At 41.8% G+C, this 24675-nt stretch overlaps 1 protein-coding gene across 2 annotated transcripts in view; it reads right to left on the bottom strand.

Moving 5' to 3' along the window:
- LOC136862901 (uncharacterized) overlaps positions 1 to 22447 on the bottom strand; it is an 801576-nt gene extending 779129 nt beyond the window's left edge. The window contains exon 1 of one of the 2 annotated variants that reach the window (XM_067139181.2): positions 22174 to 22447. In XM_067139181.2, the coding sequence (XP_066995282.1) occupies positions 22174 to 22336 (163 nt within the window). In that variant the 5' untranslated portion in view covers positions 22337 to 22447. The remainder of the gene's footprint in view (positions 1 to 22173) is intronic. The other variant, XM_067139182.2, reaches the window with a different exon arrangement.
- Between the last annotated feature and the right edge of the window lie 2228 nt (positions 22448 to 24675).

Here is a 24675-nt window from a genome sequence, read left to right as displayed (position 1 = left end):
GTTTGCCAGTATTTATGTGTTTATTGGTCTGATTTTTTGTTTCTGTGTGTATAAGTTTTTGGCACAAAGAACGTACTACACTAATTAGAATTAAAATAAAGTTAGATAAAACTTATTTTCACGTACCTACATCTTCCATTTCATTGTAGTTAGTTGTTAGTTATGATCCAAGTAGCTTTATTGCATTTCAAGGAGATTTTTAACTTCAGTTAGTGTAGTAGTTAAGCTGTATAGGGTTATGATAAAGGAGAAGTGAACTGAAAATTTATCATTGTTAGTTTGGACTTGTCTGATTACAATACCTCTATCCGCATGTTTCTAAGCGCAGCCGTTTTCTAGAAAGAGCAAATACAAATATTTCTACACCGGCTTGGTAAGGTCGCGTCGCCCGAGACGTCATGCAACGCAGCTGTGTGACAGTAATGGCTACTGCCAGTTTGAGTCTGTGCGTGGCGTTGTCGTAGGTTCCTTGTGCCTTGTTGTTTAATAATTTCCTCTTTGCCGTGTTTTCAACGTTAGATCTTATTTGTATTTTTGTACATTGTACAGTGTTGTTAAATACACTGACTGACAGAGCAAATGCAACACCAAGAAGGAGTGGTTCGAAAGGGATGAAAGTTGGGGAAAAAACAGAGACGGCACTGACGAATAATTGATGTTTATTTCAAACCGATATGCAGGTTACACAATGCGCACGGCATCGACTCAGTAGGATGTAGGACCACCGCGAGCGGCGATGCACGCAGAAACACGTCGAGGTACAGAGTCAATAAGAGTGCGGATGGTGTCCTGAGGGATGGTTCTCCATTCTCTGTCAACCATTTGCCACAGTTGGTCGTCCGTACGAGGCTGGGGCAGAGTTTGCAAACGGCGTCCAATGAGATCCCACACGTGTTGGATTGGTGAGAGATCCGGAGAGTACGCTGGCCACGGAAGCATCTGTACACCTCGTAGAGCCTGTTGGGAGATGCGAGCAGTGTGTGGGCGGGCATTATCCTGCTGGAACAGAGCATTGGGCAGCCCCTGAAGGTACGGGAGTGCCACCGGCCGTAGCACATGCTGCACGTAGCGGTGTACATTTTACGTGCCTTGAATACGCACTAGAGGTGACGTGGAATCATACACAATAGCGCCCCAAACCATGATGCCGCGTTGTCTAGCGGTAGGGCGCTTCACAGTTACTGCCGGATTTGACCTTTCTCCACGCCGACGCCACACTCGTCTGCGCTGACTATCACTGACAGAACAGAAGCGTGACTCATCGGAGAACACGACGTTCCGCCATTCCCTCATCCAAGTCGATCTAGCCCGGCACCATGCCAGGCGTGCACGTCTATGCTGTGGAGTCAATGGTAGTCTTCTGAGCGGGCGCCGGGAGTGCAGGCCTCCTTCAACCAATCGACGGGAAATTGTTCTGGTCGATATTGGAACAGCCAGGGTGTCTTGCACATGCTGAAGAATAGCGGCTGACGTGGCGTGCGGGGCTGCCACCGCTTGGCGGCGGTTGCGCCGATCCTCGCGTGCTGACGTCACCCGGGCTGCGCCTGGACCCCTCGCACGTGCCACATGTCCCTGCGCCAACCATCTTCGCCACAGGCGCTGCACCGTGGACACATCCCTATGGGTATCGGCTGCGATTTGACGAAGCGACCAACCTGCCCTTCTCAGTCCGATCACCATACCCCTCGTAAAGTCGTCTGTCTGCTGGAAATGCCTCCGTTGACGGCGGCCTGGCATTCTTAGCTATACACGTGTCCTGTGGCATACGACAACACGTTCTACAATGACTGTCGGCTGAGAAATCACGGTACGAAGTGGACCATTCGCCAACGCCGTGTCCCATTTATCGTTCGCTACGTGCGCAGCACAGCGGCGCATTTCACATCATGAGCATACCTCAGTGACGTCAGTCTACTCTGCAATTGGCATAAAGTTCTGACCACTCCTTCTTGGTGTTGCATTTTCTCTGTCAGTCAGTGTATGAATATGGATGTTATAACAAATCTGGTCTTTAATACTCGTATAGGATACTACTATTTTTCCAACAAGTAAAAATTCCCGAAATTGCATAAAACAAGGGTTAGTTGTACAAAATGAAAATTATTGTTTCAAACCCAATCACTGTTACTTGTGGTCGGCATTTCAGTGGAAATGATTTCGATGAATGTGATGGTTTGAAAGCTCAATTACTATCAAAGGAAGAATTTAAACACTAAGCTAATATGAAATACAATTCCTTCAAAATACTTAGGATCAGACGGGAAATCATCCCCTAAAGAAAGACAGTCTTCATTCCAGAAAAAAGACATTGGTTTCTGATCTGCTAAGCTGCAGTGGTCGTGAAATGAAGGACGAAAGTACATTTCTCCAGGGGGGGGGGGGGGCGAAATCCCACCTGTCCGAGAGAGCGTAAAGGTAGCGAATGTGAGTGCGTATCTTCAGTGCGAATTAAAGCACGAAACTTACCGGCGTCAGTTATCTTGTGATGACATGAATGTGACTCAGATGTGGTTATTGAATCACCATCCTCACATGTGGACCCGGAGTATACAGAAGAAAGTTGTAGTGATGATGATGATGATGACGACGTGGACATCTTCGGTAGTATTTGTATTTCTTAGAGCTTTGCTTTTCTTGTTTACAGTAGGGTATGCCATTTTTGCGGGGCTTCGGTGTGCAAGGCTATCACAAAAAACAAAGGAGAATCTATATTTTTAAACACGTTGTACATGAGGACATGTTTTTACCTGGGCGTCTACAGGTGATGAGTTCTATCTAGGAAGGCAGTATCTCTACTGCATCGGGTATGTATTTGTGCGCGTTGACCTTCAATTTCATGAAATGGTTTTGTGTTTTACAGTAGCATTTTTGTTCCGAGTCATACTTTTATAAACATGTGAAAATATTCCTTTACTATAGAGTGTACCGTTCTTGGCTTGCAGAAACCCAGTTAAATTATGAGGTTGATCTGAAGGAAGATAATTTGTGTATAATAGGTGACGGACAGGTTTCTCGTAAAGTCTACCATGAATCTGAAATCAAATAAAGTATGGGATTATATTGCTGTGAAAAGGGGAAAAGTGGTGAGAGATTTGGAAGGAGCGGCTTGCAAAAATCCTTTGAACTCAGTGGTTCAAAAATTACCCATAAAGTTCATTTTGTCGGATCGGCATACAGAAATCAGATCTCTCCTGAAAGCAAACTTCGAAGACATAATTAATGAATTTGGTAATAATAATTTTGTGTGGCTATTTCTAGCCGAGTGCAGCCCTTGTAAGGCAGACCCTCCGATGAGGGTGGGCGGCAGCTGCCATTTGTAGGTAACTGCGTGTTATTGTGGTGGAGGATAGTGTTATGTGTGGTGTGTGAGTTGCAGGGATGTTGGGGACAGCACAAACACCCAGTCCCCGGGCCACTGAAATTAACCAATGAAGGTTAAAATCCCCGACCCGGCCGGGAATCGAACCCGGGAGCCTCTGAACCGAAGGCCAGTACGCTGACCATTCAACCAACGAGTCGGACAAGGAATTTGATGGCTGGTATGTAGTGAAATCTTTAAGAATAAAATTAATAAGAACTGCGCTACAAGTTCCGTTCTACAAGAATGGAAACTTTTATTGTACCATCACTTATGGTGATCTTCAGCTACTTGTGAGGGAGATAGTGAACTTCTAAAAGTGAAGTGTATATAGATTCTTCAATATGTAAGTAATGTCCTCTCCTGGGATAAAGGTGAAAACCTTCATTCTAGTGACCAAGCTACTCTGAATATTGAAAATATCAAAAGTACAGCATCGCTAGTAAAGAAATTCGAGGAGTATAGTATACTGTCGGATATCGTTGTGAACAAATGATTCTTGGGTGACTTGAAAATGTTAATCACTTTCATCACACAAGCAGCCTTGAATCTTCCGACAAGGAAAGATTGAAACATGTTCCCAAACGAATACATTGCACTTTTCAGTGAATATCCATCAGGTCAATAACAGCTGTACTCGATCACAACGCCAACTGGGAAAATAGGGGAGCTGTAGAAACGACGTAGAATTTTCAAAGGCGTCTAATGAATGGATTTACAAGAAAAAGTACATGATAAAATCTAAGTTCTGGCGGGAAGAATTGATTCATAAAATTATATATAACATACCTTAAAATAAATCCATGGAATTTGTGATTCCAGAAATAACAGACAGAAGGGACTTTCCAAGAAACACAATGTCTCAAAAAAAAAGAGAAGAACGAGAGCAAGCGAAGCTAAAAGAAAACACTCTTCTCGATCAGCAGTTAAAGTGGAGTAACCAGTAGGCAGTTGATTAGTGGAAAAAGTACAGACAAAATTACAGGATTATGGCTATTTTAATGAGTAATTCTCTATAATTTTTAACTATTTTGTTTTTTAATTTTAAGAAATACTAACTGAACGAACTTAAGGCAAAGAGTGATCTGATACCACTTAGAACTGACCTTGCACTGCTTAGTTACAGAGCTGTGCTGCCAAGTTCCAGTTCGGGCAACGTGACGTCACGTGCAATGAGAGACCATACTAAGAAAGTTTTCTTACGCCCAATTTAACTATCGTAAAGAATTCCGCCTGTTTCCATTCTTCTTCTAACTTTATCCTCTGTTAATTACAATGATTACTGAATATTGCTATGTTATGAGTTCAGTACTCCTTTTAGGACTGTGTAAAAGGGAGGGAGTGGTCGATTTTGTAAAATAATGGAGAAGTTGCAGAGGAAACACCTCTTAAATAGTTTATTGCAATCGGCTAAGCCTTTTTTGTTTAGGATGCATTTGCTCATATGTCTTTGCAGTGTGTTGTTTCCTTTTCTCCACATCAGGAGTTTATGAACTGGGTTGCCAATAACCTAAATACAATGTCACATATATAGGACAAACAAGGCGTAATTTCAACACAAGATACAAATACTACAAAAGTAAGATCTGATACAATCGGCACTCAGCCTTCGGAGAGCACGTATGTGACAGTTCACACAATGTCACGTACATACTCTGTAACGGTTCAAATCTCGTTACAAGATGATATCTGTATTATTATTATATCATTGTTACTATTATTTAATCTGTGATATTATTATTATTATTATTATTATTATTATTATTATTATTATTATTATTATTATTATTATTATTATTATATCCGTATTATTATTTTATCTGTGAGATTACTATTATTGTATTATTGTTATTATTGTTCAATTCAATTCTGCAATGATTGTCGCTTGCGTGATTTTAGTTAAATTGTGTACATATGTGTGTGAATATTAGTATTTAACCATGTAAAGTAAGACTCGCTGCATAATATCATAGATGGATCTGCTTTGTAATAAGTTTTGACATTGCAACGCACATGTTGCAATCGTGCTGGCGTAAATGCCCAGTCATTGCTACGTCATCGTGAGCATTTAGCGGTGAGTTCACGTTCTTGGAGATACCTACTGAGTGCCCCGGGCAATTTCACCATAATATGTAACATTTGGAACAATGTGGGAGTAGATCATAGTTATTTCTGGAGACTGCGTAGGTGTGTCAACTAGTGTCTATATAAGGTGGCTGTATATTGTAGCGTCAGTCATTAGTCAAACGGTAGGTGAACAGTGAAGAAGTCAAATGGATTAATGAACAGTGAGGGAGTCGAAAGGATGGAGAGGCCGCAGTTGGTCGGTGAGTGCGGTTTGAAGGAAAGGCTTGACACGAAGTCATAGAAGGATAGGCTTGCCATGAAGTCATATAGGAAAGACTTACCAAGAAGTCATCTGGATGGAGAAGAAACAGTTAAAAGGATACTTAGTCGTCAATGAAACAAATAGGATACATCACCAAATATAGGCTTGAGACACCTATAGCAAAACACCAATTCAAATGAATACGTCGTAATTACACTCAAAGTGTTGAAGGTACAGTCAAGTGAACCAGTGGAGGATAAATTTCGTGTATAATTGTTAAATGTCCGGTCAAGAAGAATTCAAATTCATGCCTAGTTTCTTTCAGTTGCAATGTCATAATTTCATATACTCATCTGTTTTATCGCAGCAAGAATTACTAATTTTTCTATACAATTTAAAGAATATATTGTGTTCTATCAAATTAATTTATCGTTTTATTTCAAGAGTAGAATTACTTAACCTGAAATTTAATAGGGAAACCGAACACCAATCTCCTTTTCCCAGAACCTATATGGCATGTTGTCAAAAGTAAGCTTATTACCCCACACCCTAATGATATTCAAGATTCTCATTCTATTATTGCTGCACTGAGTTTTAGCTGGCGCCCATCAAATAACATATGTATAAATAATCAGGTAAGAACTAAGTGTGAGTACAAGGTCCGACGATTGTGTTTTTTATTGAATGAATATTAGTTTCCATATCTTTCAATTTAAATGCAGTTTTATGCTTATAAAGTAAGTAAGAGAGTAAGGAACTCTACAACTCACAGATCCTAAAAATTTACACATCGCAAATAAAAGCAAATCCTCGAATATTTTAGAATTAATTAAAATTTGCTTCGCAAAAAAGTCTAATAAAACTCACCTGAATGACCATACACATTTTAAAATTGCCACCCTCTTCATCTTACTTATTTAACATCTGGAAGACATTTACACTTTTTGCATTAGTGCTTAATGAAACCAACAGGAGAAAATTTCTGACTTATTGTCTGGAATATAGATTAGGATATTCTTATTTGTTGTAAATTTTTTCTGAAGTCGTTCGCCACTCGAGACGTTTTTTCAGGTTACCATTTAATACTAAAATAACATCTTACAAGATAATCTCTAATTCAGTTCCATTCTATTATTTAATTAAACCATTATCTTGCATTTCTTCCTAATACACAAACATACACTAGAACATTAGAACATGAAAAAGCAACATACACCTCCCCTCTCAAATAGACAAAAGCATGGCCCACAACACTTCTAACTCTCCTACTTCCTCTCCCCTCTACATGGAATAGGTTCAATAACAAAAGTAAAGGCAATCGAAATTTACAAAGCAAAAGCACCAAGCCACCAGAAATGATCACACACGAATAAAATTCCCCCCTTTCACACTACTTATTCAACACACTCACAGCATTCACACTCTTTGTATTAGAGCTTATTGCAATCCACAGGAGGTTACCTCCAATTTAAATGTCTGGAATGTAAGTTAAGATATTCTTATGTATAGTAAATGTTCTGAAATTACGCACCGTATTTCGCCACTTGAGGCGATTCATCATTTGTCACTGAAGATTACATATTACCAGATACTCTCTAATTCATTTAACCAGAATCATTAACTTACATTTACTCCAGATTATATAAAATACATTATAACATGATGAAGCAAATTAAACCTCTCCGTTCTCCAATGGACAGAAGGCAGGATCCACAACACTCCCCTCGCTTCCCTACTTCCCCTACCCTTTCCGCGGAACAGAGTGCAACGCCCACAAAAACATTCGGCTTAACCCCTCCATGGGCCTGTAACCACAGTCCGGAAGCAGTGACTGATGGCAACGAACTACACATTAGCAGGTTAGATGAGTACATAAACAATCCTATAGGTTAATACGGTGAGGATTAAGTACTAACACAACAATTATTTGTTAATACAGTGAAGAAAATGGAAACTGCAACACCCAGAAGGAGTGGTGCTACATTGCTGCAATTAAACATGCAGGACTAGTGTTCAGTTGTGATTCGATGGTTATACCTTCAGGTCGCTCTGACCGCAAGTTTGGACAACAATCAATACAGGATGTGCCCCCACGAGCTGCAATACATTGATGAATTCGTCGAGGCTTGGAGTCAATAAGGCCCTGGATCGCTTCCTGAGGAATTGTGGCCCATGCTTTCTGCACTGCACGGATCAGTTATTCCAGAGTTGTGGGTGCCTGAGGACGGTTGGCCAGTTGTCGACCCCACACATGCTCAATAGGACTTTGGTCCGGGGTTTCTGGCAGGCCATTCTAAGGTTGTGATGTCGTGGAGAGCTTCTCTGGAGATGCGTGCAGTGTGAACCCGCGCATTGTCCTGCTGAAACATCCCATTAGCAATGTTCGCCACCATAGGGACAACCACTGGATTTAGTATCCTATCAACATACTGTCGAGCAGTCATAGTGCCCTCAACAAGCACTAATTGTGATTTCACATTAAAGCCAATAGCTTCCCAGACCATAATGCTTGGTGTTGGCCCTGTGTGCCTCTCAACAATAAGATCTGGGTGGCCCCTTTCCCCGGTACGGCGGCGCACACGATTCCGGCGATCACTGCGGGCAAGACAGAAGCGCGATTCATCACTAAAGACAACTCTATGCCATTCGTCGACCCACGTCGATCTTTATCGACACCAGGCCAGGCTTACACGTCGCTGTTGTGGGGTCAATGGAACACCTTATGCAGGGACACGGGCTCATAAGCCAGCTGCACGCAGGCGATTACCAACTGTTTGTTGTGCAATGTGGGGTGCCACAGCTGCTCGAATTTGCGCTGCTGTTGCATGGGGTTCCATCTGGGCCATCCGAACGATGCGGCGATCCTCTCTCACAGTTGTCTGTCGCGCTGGGACTGTGCCAGGTCTACTAGTGTGGGTACCTTCATTTGACCACTGCTGCCATACACGATGTACCGTAGATGCGTGTCGGCCAACACGTGCAGCGACAGTCCTTAGCGATAATCGAGCCTTACACAGCCCAATTATCCGAGCCCTCTCAAACGGCGACAGTTGTTGATAGCGTGCTCTTCTCTGTCGTCGAGGCATGTTTGACGGGGAACACTTCACTGCATAGACTGCAAGTCAACTGCGCTACACCAGAGTCCGTATACTGGAGTTGATTCATCCACGACCAATCACTTGGGGAGACCTGTAGCAACATTCCAATGGGTCTGAAACATTGATCGTTTACATACTTACACGGCATCGTCCCATACCTTGAAAATCAACACAAACGGCCAATGCCTTCATGGTGTTGCAATTTCCAATTTCCATTTTCTTAAGTGTACTTGTTCATATTAGCACCCGCTCTCAATCATTAGAAAGTTGATGCAGCGTAAACTATATTGTACATATATACGCATGATTTAAACGCAGGACCTCTCAGAGTGCACTGTGCAAAAGACGACTTCCCTTGGTTGACCAGAGTGCAGACCCCCACTCCTCGATTTGGAGCAATAGCGCTGTCTGTCTCTTTCCCCATGCCTGTCTCTCTCGCTCCCCCTGTCTCCCTCTTTCTCACTTGCTCCGTAGCGCTCCAAATCCGAGCCGAGTTGAGCGAAGCTTAGCCGAGTAGCCCAGAGATGAAGCGTTGGGCCGAGCCGTTCCGAACGGGACCGATGCACTGTGCGCAGGAACTCTGTGCCACTGTTTGCACCCGTGAGATTTTGGGCGTTTGAGAGGCCTTGATTTAAAGTGATTTGATAGAATCTGAAGGTGTTCCTGTTAAACAAAACATGTCATTATTTGTTTAATGGTGTGTATATTTCTTCAGGTGTGTTATAGTGTTATATGTGTTATAATTAGTGTTTCCGACCGACTGAAAAACTCAAAAGTTACATTGACTAAGTCAACACTGGAAAGTATGGCTTCCTGGTTAACTAACTTTCTTTTTATTGTTCTTTTGCTTTCGCGAAATTTCTCTTTTCGATAGAACTTTTTGTAATATCTGTTTCTTATGGAATTGTTTTGATATACCTTCTTTGCTGTTGTCAATCAATTTATGTTTTAATTTTACTTCGCTGTCGAACTACTGTAAGTACGCATGCCGCCGGTGTACCTCCCAATTGCAATGTGTTTGTTAATAATAATAATAATAATAATAATAATAATAATAATAATAATAATAATAATAATAATAATAATAATAATAATAATAATAATAATAATAATAACATGCAAATCATGACACAGTATTTCAAGGAAATCACCACCTTGAATTGTTTAACCATTGACTGCGCAATGTTACAATTCATAACCCCATCGAGAGTACATTTTGTCATTTATAATACAGCAGTCTATAATTATTTTAATCGCAGACGGTCGGAAGGACTTACGCGGACGTCATATCTCTGTAGTAATGAGCGAATAATTCCGATGGAAATTTCCTTTTGTACATTAGACATTCGTATGGTTCTCTACTTGGGATTACAACAAGGAGCTGGAATCCTTGAAATCGTTGCTGATGCGTAAACGTTAGGACTTCAAGTTTTACACCTGACACTGAGATCCCTCAATTTTACTTCAGTATCTCTGAAGAGGTTTAGACTGCGGTCCATGAAATGGTTCCTTTCCAGTAGTCAGCTACTAAAGGAAGGAACCAAAGACGGAAGGAAGGAAGGAAGGAATGAAGGAAGGAAGGAAGGAAGGAAGGAAGGAAGGAAGGAAGGAAGGAAGGAACGAAGGAAAGAACAGCAAGAATCTCACAACACTACCATCAGAATATTTTCTAGTGTGCCCGTCTAGAATAGGTACCACTGACCTAACCCATACAGGAACTCACTGTCATCCACCAGCACAATTTCCTTTCTTGGAACTACAGTATACCTAAACTTTTTAGGGTCACTCGAAATTAAGAGGGCCAAGGACCTACATGTTAGGCCCATTTAAACAACAAACAGCATCATCTAAATAAAGTGGAAAATTAAAATACATGGATCAAAACAAACGCACGACTAAAGCGCAGGATCACATCGCACAATCATCATGCTAATTATTAAAAGCAACTTAAAACAACAATTTTTGGGTTGTAATAGGGGGAAAATAAGGCTCACTTCGTCCACAAACTGCCCTGGAGTAGTGGAAACTAAAGGCATCTGGTCAACAAGTAGAATAGAGTGGCTACATCCATGGATCCTCTATGCAAAAATTATTTTCTGCCACTTGTATGATCCCGCGATTATTTCATAACCTGATCGAAAATGGAACCCACATTCTTCATTTTTTTACAATTTTGCTTTTCGTCGCACCGACAAAGGTAGGCTTTATGGCGACGATGGGATAGGAAACGTGTAGGAGTGGGAAGGATGCAACCGTGGCTTTAATTAAGGCACAGCCCCAGTATTCGCCTAGTGTGAAAATGGGAAACCACGGAAAACTACCTTCAGGACTGCCGGCATTGGGGTTCGAACCCACTATCTCCCGGATGCAAGCTCACAGCAGCGCGACCCTAACCGCACGGCCAACTCGCCCAGCCCATATTCTTCAAGGATAAGCTAGAAGCATTTCCGATATTGTAATTTATTATAATTGTACGCAGTAACATAAGTCACATATGTACATGCAATTCACCCTACTGAAGTTTTCGTGGAGTTCAAAGATGTGGGAGATGTATTTACATATTTCAACAAAACAATCGAAATATAGACAGAAAGGACTGGCTGTGTCTCTATTACATCGACTGAGAGAGCCACCGCTGATTGGAATGTTGATTCATGACCAGTGTTTTGACTATCCATGAATCAGGAGAATGGGTTTTAATATCCCCAACGCATGTTCTACTATACTTTCCAAAATTTATTATTTAGCCCTCGTTAAATGATATTAAATACTTTTCGAAATGGCGACCTGCCCTGTCCTAGCAACACCTTTAGTTGATTAAGGTGTTATTTAATACCAGAAAGTGGCCAAGATTACGTAGATTCTTTTTTCCTTAGCTGTTGAATGTCACAATTACACGCACATGTTTTCGGCGACGTTAGTACGGGACATCGACTAAGGGAAAGAGTGGAAGAAGGGAACAACAGGAAGTATATCACAACAACACAGTCAGTAAATCATCTAGTACGATAGAAACCACTGTAGTCTTGGTTATGGAACGGACCTTCTACTTGCCTGGTATGACAACGGAAACCACGGAAAACAATCTGCAGGACTGCCGATGGTGGGGCTCGAACCTGCAATCTCCCGAATCAAGCTCTCAGCCGCATGACCCATTCCCCGTTATCAACTCGCCCTCTAGTCTTGGATTGTAAATGAGTGATTTATTTACTGAAGTGCCTGTGGTTTCTGTTCATCGTTAGCACAGTCGTAATTGTGCAAGCAAAGAGGAAGGTTGTATGGTGAGTGAGTGCTGACGTGGAGATCTCTATTCAGCAGTACCGTGTGGTCGTTGGGAGGGTCACTGTAGCACCGTCAGGTGTGCTACTGAATACAGTACCGGACATCAGACGGGGCTTACCACAATTTTTATGGCAGTTTCACTCGTTTCGGTGGTATTGGTCATCGAAGGAGTGGAAACGAGCCCTCGATCCAGTCATGCAGGTGCCGTTGGATGGGAAGAGATGGAATGATAAAGGTAATTGTCAAGGAGGCTTTCCAGGCAGAATAGGGCAGAGAGTTTCTACGGGAGCCAAGCCAAGGAATGAAGATAATAAAAGGATTGCATGAACGAGGAGCTAAGATAATGGTCCAGAAAAACAAGGAGATAAGAAAGTTTGAAAGAGAAGGTGAAGAAAATGGAAGCAGAGATAAAAGAATTGACGTGGCCAGAGAGAAAGCATTAGCGGGAAACCCGTAAGGGAAATATTCTGATAATATGTGTTAACGGAGGACGCCAAGGAAGACCTAGTAACTAAAGCACTATATCTAATAAACTAAAGTCTGAAGATCACCTACTGGGAAGTTGATATCGACGAGATCCAGCGGCTGGGGAAGGAAATTAGTAAGCGTCCAGTGAGAGTGAGACTTGTTTCAGTCATAATTGCGAAGACGATCTTGGACAGCATGCGTCACTTCAAAGGTGGGAGAATATGCATCAAACAGGAAATAGAGAGAGAAGCCTTTAATAAACGGGAAATGCTCCGATTCCATATGGGAAACGCCAGGCGTTTTCGTCTCAACGCCTACATAAGGGAAAGTCAATTAGTGGTGAGTGATGTGAAGTGAAGTCGTACATGGTCAGCGGATCATCTAAAGCAGGTGGGCAACAACACCAAGTGAATTATGGCTAAAGGTGCGTTTTCCAAGGTGCGATTGTAGCCGCAACGGCGATTGTAGCCGCACGGCGACAGCAATCTCCAGCTCCGAGCATGCGCAGTTTGAATTTTGTCTGCGACTCGCGGCGATTGCGGCTTGAGCCGCCACACTGGTGCAGTGAGCAGTGCTGGCGGCCGCAGTCGCTGCGACGGAAGTGACTATTGCTCAACACCTCCTCCGCAAGCATTCTCGTCTGTCAATCAAGGCCCGATAAAAGCCGAGCCGTGCACAAATGTAAACAGTCATGATATCCTGTCAAGATTACTGGGTATTATAGGATTGAATATACAGTGCAATATGTACTTTTAAATAATATGTAAATCCCAGTCTGCGTTATCATTTTTATGCGTTTTTATTGATTCCTTCATTCCCTAGATTGAGTAGTAGTACGCTAGACAATTTTGGAACTACATAAATTAAATTATATCCGCTTCCACGAAATTATACCGATGGAATGGCATGTCTAAGTATGTAAATACTTAATATATTGGCGCAATTAATGTTGTGTCAGTCAATTAAGTTGCGGGTTTGTTAAACTTGAAGTTTACCGGGCGAGTTGACCGTGCTGTTAGATGCGCGCAGCTGTGAGCTTGCATCCGCGAGATAGTGGGATCGAATCCCACTATCGGCAGTACTGAAGATATTTTCCCGTTGTTTTCCAGTTTTACACCAGGCAAATGATGGGGCTGTACCTTAATGAGGCCACGGCCACTTCCATCTAACTCCTAGGCCTTTCCTATGCTATCGTCGCCATGTGCGACATAAAGCCACTACCCAAAAAAAAACTAGAATTCTATTACGACCACAGATTTACTGATCGTTATGTCTTACTGTAAAAACATGTATTCAACTGAGCTAAACACTGTTAAAATAAGATTTAAATGTCCGTACCTGAGAGTGAGTGCAAGTTTTTCAGCTGGGCTGATGGGCTTCATGTACCGATTGCACGAGGTTTTCAATATTTCACTTTTTATAATTTCGAGAATATAACTAAACTAACACTCAGTCTGGAATACTTCCTCAACTTTGTCTCATCACTTAAAAGATGCCTGTTAATTAAAATGTTATAGCATCCTTCCTCATAGTGCGATGCAAATATACTGTTGACTTTCCTTCTTTTCGGGCCGAGATACCACATTAACCACATTTCTTCTTCCTTTCTTCTTTTTCTACTTTTTCTCCTTCTTCTTCTTCCATTAAAATGTCAAGGAAAACCCTGCCACTAACGAAATCGCCCGAGCTCTCGTCGATTTCTGACGGAATGAACTGCGCGACTGGCGGCTGGAATCGTGTCTAAGAAAACACCCCACGTGCCCGTCGCTTGCGGCTGCTGTTGCCAACGTACATGGCGTCCCCAGTCGTTGCGGCTCTGGCCGCCGTGGCGGCTACAGTCGCACCTTTGAAAACGCACCTTAAGGAAGAATGCGAACGTACTGGATGGCTGAGGTCAGAGTGCGAATCAGCTGGGAGAACGACGAACGAGGAAGATAATCACACTGCTGACTTGGAGGACATCATCAGAGAGAAAAGCCGTGTCTGATTTCAGTGGGAGGCGAGGACGGTGACAGGAAGGAAGGATTCATCGTCCAGACGTAGGACTTTGAGCTTTAAGAAAGGTAATTCAAATGAGCAAGTTTGCGAAAGGGAAAATGTTAGTGAAGTAGATGAGAGTTCTAGTGAACTAGGATTACGAGGAGTAAGGCTGGCAGTCAGAGTGAAATTCAGGGGGGGAGGGGGCGGCGAATAAGTAAAGATGAAAATAGGGTGTGTTATTATTGAATGTTTTATGAATAAATTTGGGAGTGAATCTTTTAAAGAGTTGATGGGAAGCTTGCAGGTTCTTGCTCGTGTACTTCCTCCGGGAAGTAAAATAGAAGTAAAAGAATTTACAGTCTATTCCATAGAAATACAAAGGAGAACGCGAAGAGGTAGATTTTCAAGTGTTATAATGGCTATGGTGAGATAGGAGGTGAAGGATGACATAGAACACATTGAATAAGAAATAGTGGAAATGATTTGGTTGAAAAATATTTATGAGGGGAATGATCCAGATTTGTGCATTGGTTTCGCCTACAACCCAGCAGAAGTCTTTCCTTTTACGAACATCGACTTTTTGATGAGTTACCACCATTCAACGTTAGGGAGCTGAGAAATTTACAATTGACCCTACCATTTCCAGAAATGTAAGTTGTTCCTGGTTTCCCCAAGGCCAGATTGGAAATATCCGCTACTGTATTGAAGGCAGCCGGGCAATGCATTGACCACCCCATACCGCTTATCGTTGACAACCCTATCCTGCATGGCGCTGAACTCTGAGTCCTTTTAGTATCTAGGTTCGGGGCTGAAGAAATCCTTTTTTAAAAAGGATATTTGTTCTGGGCGTCGAAGTAGAAAGATATTTTGCCCCTACCTGCACCATATGTGAGGAACCTGAGTGTATCTTGTAAATGGCGGAAGTGTAAAGTGTTGAATGTGAGGAAAGGAACGTTAAGGACGACACAAACACCCAGTCTCCAGGCCAGGGATAGTAATCATTTATAATTAAGGACCCCTGACCCTGGAAATCGAACCTGAGGCTGCCAGGTGACAGGCGGACGCGTGGCCCCCTACACCGCGGTGTCGGACGAAGAAATCCTTACTTTCCTCTTCATGGCGTGTGCCGATAGAGAACGACTTTGCTTTGCATCCCTATACTCACAATTACTGACAGAATGATAACAATCATCATCAGGAAACATTTTCCTATTCTGTTAAAAAATTCCACCGAAAGGTATGAATACCAAAATGAGTTAATAATAATAATAATCACAATCATAATAATAATCATAATATAATAATAATAATAATAATAATAATAATAATAATAATAATAATAATAATAACAATAATAATAATGACAGTACGCCTCATTTGACTCATTTACTTAAATTAAAAATATATTTAATATTCAGTCACACTGATGTCATACTTCTCTACTGAACAGTGACAACTGACATGTCGTACTTTCATTGAGACTGATTTTGTAGCTGAACAATTCCATGGGCCAATATCTAATATCTTATTGTTATTATTTTTGTACCGGAGGTATACCCACTCCGTGCACTTAAAACGTGTGCCCTTTAAAAGGCCATCTGTAATACGAACTGTGCAACTTCCAGTGGAAGAAGTTTTAATGTTTATCGTTAGATGTCTCTACTGTCGATCTCAGGAGAAATTTTGTAGTCATTAGTTGGTAAAAATGAATTGTTGCACATTGTTTTTTGTGTTCTAAGGTTATCGGTACTTCTATCTATTCCCGCCGGCTTCAAAAGTTAACCATTCAGGAATTTTTGAAATTTAGTACATCAACTAATAGAAATTGTGGGTGTGTTCAGAACTTCGGCCCAGAGAACTCTGGAATCTACTTTTCCGCTATAAAAACGTGGACCCTCTGAGCCATGTTGACTTTCGATCGCTGCAATCCAGCAGTAGAGTGTGATCGTCTAGGAGGCAAGGGATAGCTTGCCTCGTCCATCTCCGGTAGGTCCACCAGCTCAAGATAATGGTAGATATCTTCTGATCATGTAGAAGCTCCAGAAAGCAAAATTGAAAGGAAGGTTTCAAATTCTTTCGTAATGTAATCTTACATGTAATTTTTCAAACAAGTCAAAAAATCTTAGAATAACTGAGGGAATGAAGAGTGTAAACCCTCTTGTATTCCCCTTCAACTTGGTCTTGAGGTGATTAGGATTTCGTAATCCTTAAAAATCCCTCCTTGTAATTTAAAATTTTCTTTCCATCTAGTCACATGCGTAGTATAGGCTTAGCCTCTGTAACGTCTGGCCGTAAGCTCACATAGGGTTTTAATGAGGTTGTAGTGAATTTCAAAGGAGTGCAAGAGTTCGCCTCCTACCATTTTGACTTTCGGCCAATAATTTTAACCTTTCCTTTTTTCACTACGGCCATGTAGTATAGGCATTTATTGCCTTTGTTGATGTTTTACTATTTAAATGTAACTTAGACTGTCGAGCGAATAAGACAGTGACTATGCGGAGCAAAGATGCCCCTTCTAATGTTGTAAATTTTGGAGCCCAGTCTCCTGACTTGTAATTAATTGGAGCAGTAGTGCTCTTGGTAATTGTAACTTTTGAGTTACTTAGGTACCTGATTACTCTTAAACGTCAAATAACTATTGTTTCTAGTGCTGTAGAGATTCCCTTATGTACATCGAATTGTTAATCTTCCAACATTGTTAATAGTTATTGTCTAACAAAGGTTAAAAAGTGAAAAGAAAAGAAAAACAAGGGAAGAAATAAAATTTCGAGTTTTAATGCTTTAAATTAAAATTTGATCCACCCATTCATGCCTGCACCTTCTTACACCAGTGCGTTCCACAATTCCCAGGAATAAATGGTAGGAGAACGTGGTTAAATTGGTCTGGATAAAGCCCCTTTTGACGGCTGTTCATAGAATTTGAGACCGAACTCTACAATTTTATTTTCATTTCTGAAATTTTCTAAATTTTGTCTGTTTCTCTTTCACTATGTCTGGTGAACCTTCAGGAAATCGGCTCAAGCGTGTTCAAGCTACATTGTTCCAATTTTACAATAGGGCTAAGGACCTATTGTCTCTGAAACTGAAGGACGAGCATGCTAGCTCAACTCCTTTCAGAGATGTCCAATAAGGTTAATCAATTGTTGTCATGAACCGCTAGCGCTAAGAGTGACTATCTTCCAACAGTAAACTTAACAACGGACGAGGGCCCTAGTAAATCTACTGAGAGTAGGAATCTGTTGTCTTACAACAAACTGCTGCCCCATCTGAAAAAGTGGCTGATCGTCCACAACTTCCACCGTTCTTCATCAGTAACGCAGCGTTAGAAACCTCTCAAAATCCAGCGCCGTTTCCGATAATATCTCCTGGATTTAATGGTTTGTCACACCCCTTAGCCATGTTGCTTTAAGGCATATCGAAATTTTCCGTAAATTCAACTAATGACGTAATGACCTTCCTAAGGATTCTGGTATAATTTCAGGATCATGCTTTACTGTTTCTCTGTCTCATTTTCAAATTCCATAAATCATCTACCCATACCATAATGGCGTCCTCTCTGATGAAATTGTAAAGGTAATAGCTGATAGAAGCTCTTTAGAAGACTTCCATGCCCATCTCTTAGACAATTTCATTTCAGCAAGGGCTATGTCCTCGTTGATATAAAAGTACTACTTCCGAGTGCAAAGGATGGACGAGAATTCAGCTGACTTTATTCAAGACATAAAAATTTTACGAGGGCGTTCGCCCTTCATTACTCAGAAGGCCAAATGATACAGACCATCGTCGAAGGGAATTCTCCATCCTACAGGTGTTATTTATGTTTCGCTTCTCGACATCAAACATTCTCTGAACTCGAGGCTATGGCAGTGTCAGCGGAGGAAGTGTGGTATACTGACCCCTTACGATTCGCTAGAGAGCCTCCTCCGTCAACTTGGCCACCACCACGCTGAACCTTGTCTTGTCGCTCTCAAACCTTGCCAAAAATTGTATGTCACCTAACAGCACATCTTCCTGTTATACTTCTAGTGCTGACTCCACTAACTTAGACGATAGGAAGTGACTACCGCGGCCGGCTGAGTCAAAAAGTCAAGCTCCTAGAGGCTGAGCCCAGGTCAAGTCCGGTACCGAACTATCGAGAAGGAAAACCCTCTAATTTATCTTTTGAAGGTCCGTGGTAATGTCATAAAAACCACCTCTGAGACCCCAGGATTAGTGCCCTTCTGCAAAATTGAGATAAATAATGAACCAGTCACGGCTCTATTAGACTCAGGAAGTGTTAGTTCCATTATTTCAGAGGAGTGGTATTCTAAATGGAAAATGTGTTGTAAATTTCCTGATTATTGTTTTTCTTCTGTCAAATGTGTTTCGGTTAATTTTTCACCCTTAGAAATTTTAGGATTTATTCATGATAAAGTACGCATTTCTGAATTTACCTGGATAACTTAGTTGTATGTTGCCAAACAGTTGCCAAGCCCTGTGATATTGGGGGTAGATTTCATGTCGTATTCTGATATTGTGCTCGACCTTCAGAGCAAGTCTTGCAGATTCAACTTTGAGAGTAATTTACATATTCCTCTTTCAAAATGTTATTCCGCTTCATCTTCGTCGATTTTGCCTGCCCAGAGTGAGGTGACGTTAGACCTTGGACGTTTACCTGAGGATCAGGCTGAGAGTATTCGAAAGTTATGTCAGTCTTTTCCCGATGTATTTTCGGAAACCTTCGTGTTACTGACCTAACTAAATACAAGATTGAGGTAACGGATTCGATCCTGGTAAGGTTTCCTCCATATAGACTATCTTCACCTAAGATGAAGGCACTTAAGGAGATTATTGATCAAATGTTGAATGATGTCATTATTCGACTTTCAAAGTGTGCGTATTCATCGCCAGTTTTTATTGTACCGAAACACCAAGGTGGTTTCAGGACTGTCATCGATTACAGGGGGTAAACTATAAGGTCGTATTACAATCAGTACTCCTTCCTTATCTTCATTCATGTTTCTCTTTGTTTCGTAAAGCTAAGTTCTTCACCATCCTAGATCTTAACCAAGCGTACAATCAGATTCCCCTGGCGGAAGAATCTAAACATCTGACTGCTTTCACTACAAATTGTAACTTGTAGGAATACAACCGCGTGTCTTTTGGGCTCCCCACGGGCGCGGCTGTTCTTAATAGACTGCTGGATACGGTCTTCTCCGACATCAAATTCGAATATTTTTACCATTACTTTGACGATGTCATGTTTTTTTCCGAAACCATTGAAGAACGCTTAAATCACCTTAAGAGGTCGTAAATCGCCTTTGTAAGGCTGGACTGACAGTAAAATTATCTAAGGTAACTTTTGCTAAGCCTTCGATGTCCTTATTAGGACATATTGTGTTGCCCGATTGAGTTTCAATCGACCATTCTAGAACGCATGCAATTCGTGAATTTAAGCTTCCTAAAGGTATTAAAGCAATGGCTAGGTTCATTGACATGGTGAATTTCTTCAGGAAATTTATTTCCAACTTTGCTAATAGGGTGGCGCCCCTAAACCTGCTTCGTAGGAAGGGTGTCAACTTCGAATGGGGCCCAGCGCAGCAAGCTGCGTTCGAAGACCTTAAGATAGCTCTATTCACGCCCCAGTCTTTGCTATGCCAGATTTTTTAAGGAAGTTCACCATTCAAACAGACGCCTCATAATCTGCAGTTGTGAATGTCCTCCTCCAAGAAACTGAACTAGGAAGGCGACTTATTTCTTATGCGTGCAGGACCTTATCGGCTCAAGAATCCAAGTACCCCATTTATGAGTTAGAAGGACTTGCAGTCCTGTTTGCCTTGGAGAAGTTACACTTCTACCTGGAACATGTTAAGTTTGATTTAGAAACCGACAATCAGGCTTTGAGTTGGGTTTTGGCCAGGACCCGTCGTACCCCCGCTGGGCTATCCGTATTTCACTTTTCAATTCGACGTGCGACACATTCGGGGACCAGACAGTGTGGTCGCAGATGGGTTAAGCTGAATATTTTCTGGTGACGTTGATTCCATTGAGTCGGAAGGAAGTTCTTCTATTTCCATACCTTCTTTCGTTAGTGCTATTTCGACGGATGCCCCTGTATTCTGTGACATCGAGAAGTATAAACGGGCAGTTCCAGTGCTGGTTCCTATTCTCCCTTTCTTCTGAGGAACATGTTGTCCCTTATGTTCTGAGGAATGGGGTTCTGTGTTGTCCTTCGATACATGAACATAAGATGAAAGTTAGAATTTAGTCAAATAATACGTACTGTCGTTTATATTATTATTATTATTATTATTATTATTATTATTATTATTATTCTCAATTTGTAGGGGGCAGGTTCTAGGATGTTTATACCAAATACTGTTCATCGTCTATTCGTAGTATATAACACGTGAATCAAAAAGCAGTAAAGGTGCCTCAGAAATCCCGATTCCGTTTAATATGGCTAGTGTGATTCTATTAACTGGAACATAGCTGAAAGAATGCAGCTGCTTTGGCAGTAAGTCACGAAAGAAATGAAGAAGCAATTAAATAACTGCAGGACATATCATTTCTTCATAATTCACAACAAAGTGGATTCAGCCTGGCTTGCGAAATTTTCATCTGTGTTTGACGACTCTGCTACAAACGTTTCTTAAAATATTGTACAGTATTGTCAAACCACCGCCTCTGTGGTGTAGTGGTTAGCGTGATTAGCTGCCACCCCCGGAGACCCGGGTTCGATTCCCGGCTCTGCCACGAAATTTGAAAAGTGGTATGAGGGCTGGAACGGGGTCCACTCAGCCTCGGGAGGTCAACTGAGTAGAGGTGGGTTCGATTCCTACCTCAGCCATCCTGGAAGTGGTTTTCCGTGGTTTCCCACTTCTCCTCCAGGCGAATGCCGGGATGGTACCTAACATAAGGCCACGGCCGCTTCCTTCCCTCTTCCTTGCCTATCCCTTCCAATCTTCCCATCCCTCCACAAGGCCCCTGTTCAGCATAGCAGGTGAGGCCGCCTGGGCGAAGTACTGGTCATTCTCCCCAGTTGTATCCCCAACCAAGAGTGTGAAGCTCCAGGACACTGCCCTTGAGGCGGTAGAGGTGGGATCCCTCGCTGTGTCCGAGGGAAAAGCCGACCCTGGAGGGTAAACGGGTGATGATGATGATGATGATGATTGTCAAACCAAATAAGCTGTAGACTAAACTGACGGAGAGAGCGCACGTCCATATTAGCTTGCACACGCATACACATTACCAACATACTCAAAGTTACAAGTATGTTCATTATCAACATAAATTACAGCACGCCTCATTTTATTCAATGGCTTGAAATCAAAATCTATTTAATTGTCTATCATGTTGACTTCATGTCACTCCCCCCTCCCTCCGGCAGTGGTAACTGACGTGTGGTAGTTTGTTTGATGAAGACTGATTTCGTAGATAAACAATTCCATGGGCCAATTTCTTATATTCCATGAAATTATTCGCATTCAACCGTTTATCACATACTGAATGCCGGTAAGTAGTAACAAATATGGGGGACAGGTGTTATAGGAATGTTCTTCGGAATTATGCAATTAATAAAACTCTTTTCTTAATACCTAGAATTAATTTGTTAAAAGTTTAGTATAGAAAATATTATTTGGTCTGGGAACATACGCATTGTCAGATGATCTACTTACGCATATCAACAAAAGGACCCTCTACAAAGAGGTATTCCTCACTGAGCAACAAATCAGATGTTTCTTGATGGGATTTGCAACCATAACAGATCCTATCAAAGTAATTTGCTATCACAGTCATCGCAGCCTTCTTTAGGGAGGGTGGCTGATGTCGAAGGGGCATGATATCGAACAAGTCACGTTTCAACACGGCACAAACACGGTCACTTACACCACGCCGAGCACTTGGCGAAGGGACAGAGAACAACTGGACGTCTTCCCTCCCGCATGAGATGCATAGGCCTCTTTCTATTCTTAGACTCGACTGGCTGTCAGTGTAGCCAGTGTTGAGAGGCTAGCGGATCACCTGGCCCACACTTCAATCAATCACGACCACAAAACATTTGGTCTCAGTGTGTTCAGAAGATGTTCATGCGAGTACCAGTCAGATCTTTTGAGACGTTCCCAGGCGTAATATGGTAATATTCTGCCTGATACACGGACGTTTTCGTAACTTAGTAATATCTGTTGTTTCTTGATGGAATTTACATCTGCAACAGACCCAGTCAAAGTAGTTAGCTATCATCAACATGACAGCTATTTATAGGTACAGTTACTGGTGTCGAAGAAACGTGAGTACGGCATTGTGAGTCACGTCGTAATATTCATTTAAGGGCTCAAAAGAACGCAGGTAACTGTTACACCACCTTCTCGTGTTTACATTGAGTCATTGGATTACCCGCGATCAGTTTGAGACTTGGCCAGGGTTTGACGACGCCGTTCCAACAGCATTGCACTGGTCTCATTGAGTATCCCACCCGGAGTCTCTGGGATATGAAGCTGTGACACTCCGCTTGAATGTCACGTGACTGCACAATTTAACTTGTCCCGTTACTCACATTGTTACTCCACAGATTTTCACGGGAGTATAATCGCTGAGTTGTCGTGAGGCGAAGACGAGAGTAGTGGGAATACATTATAGCAAATGTGGTAAGTGATTAACTGTTAACATACACTCACTGTGGGTTGAGGCTAGTCTTCAGCCCACAGGCTGGTTGGATCTTCAACAAATTCCACCAAAGTTCATGTATTTAGAAGGGAAGAACACAATCCGATGGCGGCGACTTAATGAGCCGTAAGAGGCATGGCGGGGAGTGAGACAGTTTGCCAAGATATTATATATCGTGTCAGAAAATGTTATTGCAACATGACAGGCCAGGTGCGTAGCAATTTCCATAGTATCTAGACGCACTAGACGCATTCAGATTGTCAATACCCAGCAACACCTATACGGCTATTGTCATAAATAAGCCGAAAACTTCAGCGGAAGCTAGTGTACTTTTACAGTACACGTGGCACCGACACAGAGGGGTGTTATGCCGACGGTGGGATGGGAAAGGGCAAGTCGTTGGAAGGCCTTCATGAAGGTGTGGAAATAGGAAACCACGAAAAAACATCTCCAGGGCTGCCGCCAGTAGGGGCTTGAACCCACTACCTCCTGAATGCAAGCTCATAGCTGCGCGCCCCTAACCGCACGGCCACTTGCTCGGTGAAGCTACATGTTACTATGGAGTATGCCAAGAGATAGATGCAAAGTACTGCGCCCATCAAGAAACCGCAATAGGCGGAGTATTGTCTCATAGTTCATGAATTATAGCAGTCAGATGAGCAAGTTGATTTGAGAGTTTTTTATTGGGAGGTACAACACGAGTTCCCACGATGTGTAAGGTTCATATGGTCTGTTTCAAAACCAGACAATTCGCATACAATTAGGCATTCAAATTCAGATTCGAACTGTACATTTCGGACTTATTCCGAATAATTATGGAGTTGTACTAAACATTTCTCGTTTTTACGAATATTTTAAAAAGTATTTCACGAATTTATGCTCCCGGGATTATTAACGACGTATCACGAAAATATGCTATACGCCAGCGTTGAAGTTTTTGCGTGGTGTAACAATATTAGAAAATGATTTGATGTTTAATTTGCGAAATTTGTCAAATCAAAAGGAAGCAGTGAAACTCTTGCAGGATAATTCAGTTATATTAATAGTAGTAATTAATAGCTTCCGACGTTGGACCTATGTAGTGTAGAAGTATACAATGATGCAGTAATGGAGAAACGTGTACATACCTTAGAAGTGAAGTGAATGCTAAATAAAGGAGAACAAGCCCACTTAAATGGCATTCGATAACGTTTATCTGTGCAGACTCTTTGAGATTCTGAAAGTAATCGGGGTCAGTTTTACCGGTAAAGGATTATCTTCAATTCGTACAAAAATCGAGTTACTGAATTAATTTCTTGTTTTAGGACTTAAATATGAAAGCGAGCAAATAATCCATAGATAAGTGAGGCAAATTTGCCGTATACTCATCCTTCTCTTTTATGTTTATAAAAATCAAGTGGTAAATGATATAAGGAGGCCATTGGGGAAATGAATGTGCGTTTATTAAAAGTGATCTGCGGTTTGGGAATTATATTGTTATTTACTCTGAGTCTGCAGAGGATCTGGAGAATTTA

Source organism: Anabrus simplex, chromosome 2 (assembly GCF_040414725.1).
Source record: "Anabrus simplex isolate iqAnaSimp1 chromosome 2, ASM4041472v1, whole genome shotgun sequence".
Classification (NCBI taxonomy): Eukaryota; Metazoa; Arthropoda; class Insecta; order Orthoptera; family Tettigoniidae; genus Anabrus; species Anabrus simplex.
The sequence above is the reverse complement of the archived record's forward strand: the minus strand, read 5'-3'. Positions and strand labels throughout refer to the sequence as shown.